At 40.3% G+C, this 2,927-nt stretch overlaps 1 protein-coding gene across 1 annotated transcript in view; it reads right to left on the reverse strand.

Annotated features, from left to right (window-relative positions):
- LOC128630366 (NACHT, LRR and PYD domains-containing protein 3-like) overlaps window positions 1-2,722 on the reverse strand; it is a 90,019-nt gene extending 87,297 nt beyond the window's left edge. Inside the window, exons 1-6 of the mRNA XM_053678832.1 lie at window positions 2,639-2,722; window positions 2,359-2,480; window positions 1,787-1,903; window positions 1,323-1,377; window positions 877-1,081; window positions 6-591 (exon numbers count right to left, since the gene is read on the reverse strand). Coding sequence (XP_053534807.1) covers window positions 6-591; window positions 877-1,081; window positions 1,323-1,377; window positions 1,787-1,903; window positions 2,359-2,411 — 1,016 coding nt within the window. The 5' untranslated portion in view covers window positions 2,412-2,480; window positions 2,639-2,722. The remainder of the gene's footprint in view (window positions 1-5; window positions 592-876; window positions 1,082-1,322; window positions 1,378-1,786; window positions 1,904-2,358; window positions 2,481-2,638) is intronic.
- Window positions 2,723-2,927: the final 205 nt, after the last annotated feature.

Below are 2,927 nucleotides of genomic sequence, written 5' to 3' on the forward strand. Positions count from 1 at the left end.
TCAGCAGCACATCCACTGAGGCTGACACTGTCACATCACACAGTCTCTCATTCTTCTGGAAATTTAGAGGAAGTCGACACTCATCCAGACCATCAAAGATCAACAGCACTTTGTAGGAGTCTATTAATTCTAGTTTTCTCATTTCAGGGAAAAAGTGATGAAGAAGATCCATCAGACTGAGATGTTTCTGCTTCATCAGATTCAGCTCTCGAAAGGGAAGTGGAAACATGAAGGTGACGTCCTGATTTGCTTTTCCTTCAGTCCAGTCCAGAATGAACTTCTGCACCGAGACTGTTTTTCCAATTCCAGCAACCCCTTTCGTCAGCACACTTCTGATGGACTTGTCTTTAAAGAGATCATTACATTTGATGGGTGTCTCCTGTGTTGCTGGTCTCCTGGACGCTGTCTCAATCTGTCTCACCTCATGTTCATTATTGACGTCTCCACTCCAACCCTCTGTGATGTAGAGCTCTGTATAGATCTCATTCAGAAGTGCTGAGCTTCCATGCTGTGAGATTCCTTCATTAATTCTTTTAAACTTCTCTCTCAGGCTGGATTTCAGCTTTGTCTGATACACAGAGGCCACAGACTCTAAATAAACAAAGTAATAAGATGTTTTAATGTAAAATCACTGAACACAGGATTAAATGTAAAATTGAAATGCTGCTGTTCATTCCTGATTCATGTAGTAAATATTCCTGAAGGAACAGGACCATTGTACAGAGTCACCACAAGCTGGACCACGAACAGAACAGAAACGCAGCAGATGTACATGATACTAAACTCGAACTTCAAACTAAAAGTGTTCCTATCTAAAACTATTTCCTTTCTCTAAAGTGGACCTGATGGAATAAAGCCATGACTCAGAGCTCTTACTGTTGTGCAGTGTGTTAGCGAGATCTGTGTGGTTCATGTTCTTCAGGATGTGCAGTGTGATCTTCAGCGCTACCTCTCTGACACTGTGCAGATCCTCCTCATCCTCCACCTCCCTCTCAGTGCATGCTGGGTAATCTGGACTCAGGAGCTTCCTAAATGTCTTCAGCTCATTCTTTATCAGAGTGATGACTTTGTGTTCCAGCTCCTGCTTAGAAACACACAGGAACACATCTAAATATTATAATGTTACACACTTAGAGATGCTTTTATTTTATGAAAAGAATAAAAGTCTCTTTCTATTACCACAGTTACAGCTGAAATTCTGTCCAATTACCCATAATGCTGCTGCACATTATTAAATCTGTAAATTGTCATGATCTTAAATAAAAAAAAAAAAACCTGCAACATATTCACACACAAGTTACACACATTAAAAAGACACACACCTTGAATATGGAGTCCAACTGATTTCTGCTGAGGTTTGATTTCTTCTGTTGTGGTCTGTGAAGAAATAAAACACATGATGTGATATAGACTATATGTATTCATAGCTGCACAACACACACTAATAAATACAGAGACAGATATATAACACTATCCTCTTAACACAATACACTGATTTCAGGATTTCTCACTGACACTAACATGTTTATGAATAAAATAGTGATCTAGTCATTAATGTCCAGGTGTAAATGTTGTTGTGTAGCACCACAGACCCTCCAGCTCAGGGACTGCAGGCTGAACTGAACTCTTAAAGCAGTTTTCCTCACCGCCAGTCTGAGAGCTGCAGCACTGCACAGTTTAGTGTTTTACTGCTTCAACACCTGATAAAGATCATGAAGGGCTTCAGAATGAGACCAGTGAGTTTGATCAGGTGGAACATTGCTGTAAAACACCTCACTGTACTGACCTCACATCAGGAGAACTGGCTCCGTCTCTGAAGTGATTTGGAAAATCCATTGACGCGTCACTCTTCATGGACACACAGCTGGGTTCTGGTGAGTCTGATCTCTTTCCCTCCTTCATTCTAGAATTAAACAGAAATATCAGCAATAATTAATACTCTGCTGTCTCAGCACTGTTACACAATGTGTTCATCATTAAACACCAATAATTCCATCTTTTTAATTCAGCTCCAGTCTGCACACTTATTCAAACAGGAGACACACCTCATACCTCAGGAATTACACTGATGTCAGGAGTCCCAATCACAGATAACTGACTCAGCTGGGTCTTAAAGCCTGTAGAATTCACCGATTCAAAGCTACGCTGCTCTTCTCCACATTGCACAGTCCTTTTTACTCTTCTCTCAGTGAATGATTTCTCTAAACTGTTCTTAGATCAGATCAGTGATATATTCACTGCTATTAAACACCTTAAAGCAAACTTTAGTTCCTCTGTTAACTAGTGAGTGTTTAGAGATACAGATCTGTTCCATGAGACGGTGTGTGTTTATTGCTGGTGAATGGAAAAGTTACTCACCTCTCGTCTCTCTTTAAGTCCTTTTCTCCAGACACACTCATGTTGGAGGTCATGTCTCCTTCTCCAGATTACAGCAGGACACACGTTTACTTCACTGCAACATCGGCGTGTTAAATCAAACCCTGTATCAGCACAGAGTTCACTTACAGGAAATAGTCACTGTATCAAGTCATAAAACAACCTGTGTACATTCAAACTTCAGTACAAACCCACAATACTATTCTGCTTCTGGTGTACATCAGTGTGTTTATATATTATAGCTTTAGATGTAGATACTCACTGTGTTTTTACTTTTGAAATGGTGTATTTTCCTCTCCACACTAAATGGAGACTGACTTTCACTTTCACTTTCACTGTCTACCTGTTTATTCGGGGGGGGGGGGGGGGCAGTGAGGAAGGGTAATAAATACACACACACACACACACACACACACACAGAGAGAGAAAGAGAGATATGGTTTGTTATCATACAGCTTTCTGATCCATCGAGCAAAGGCCTGTAAATACTGAAAGTATAAGCCTGAAAACGCTGCAAATACAGAGAACAGAATTAAAAGTCTGGTAAAATC

Source organism: Ictalurus punctatus, unplaced genomic scaffold, assembly GCF_001660625.3.
Source record: "Ictalurus punctatus breed USDA103 unplaced genomic scaffold, Coco_2.0 Super-Scaffold_100056, whole genome shotgun sequence".
Classification (NCBI taxonomy): Eukaryota; Metazoa; Chordata; class Actinopteri; order Siluriformes; family Ictaluridae; genus Ictalurus; species Ictalurus punctatus.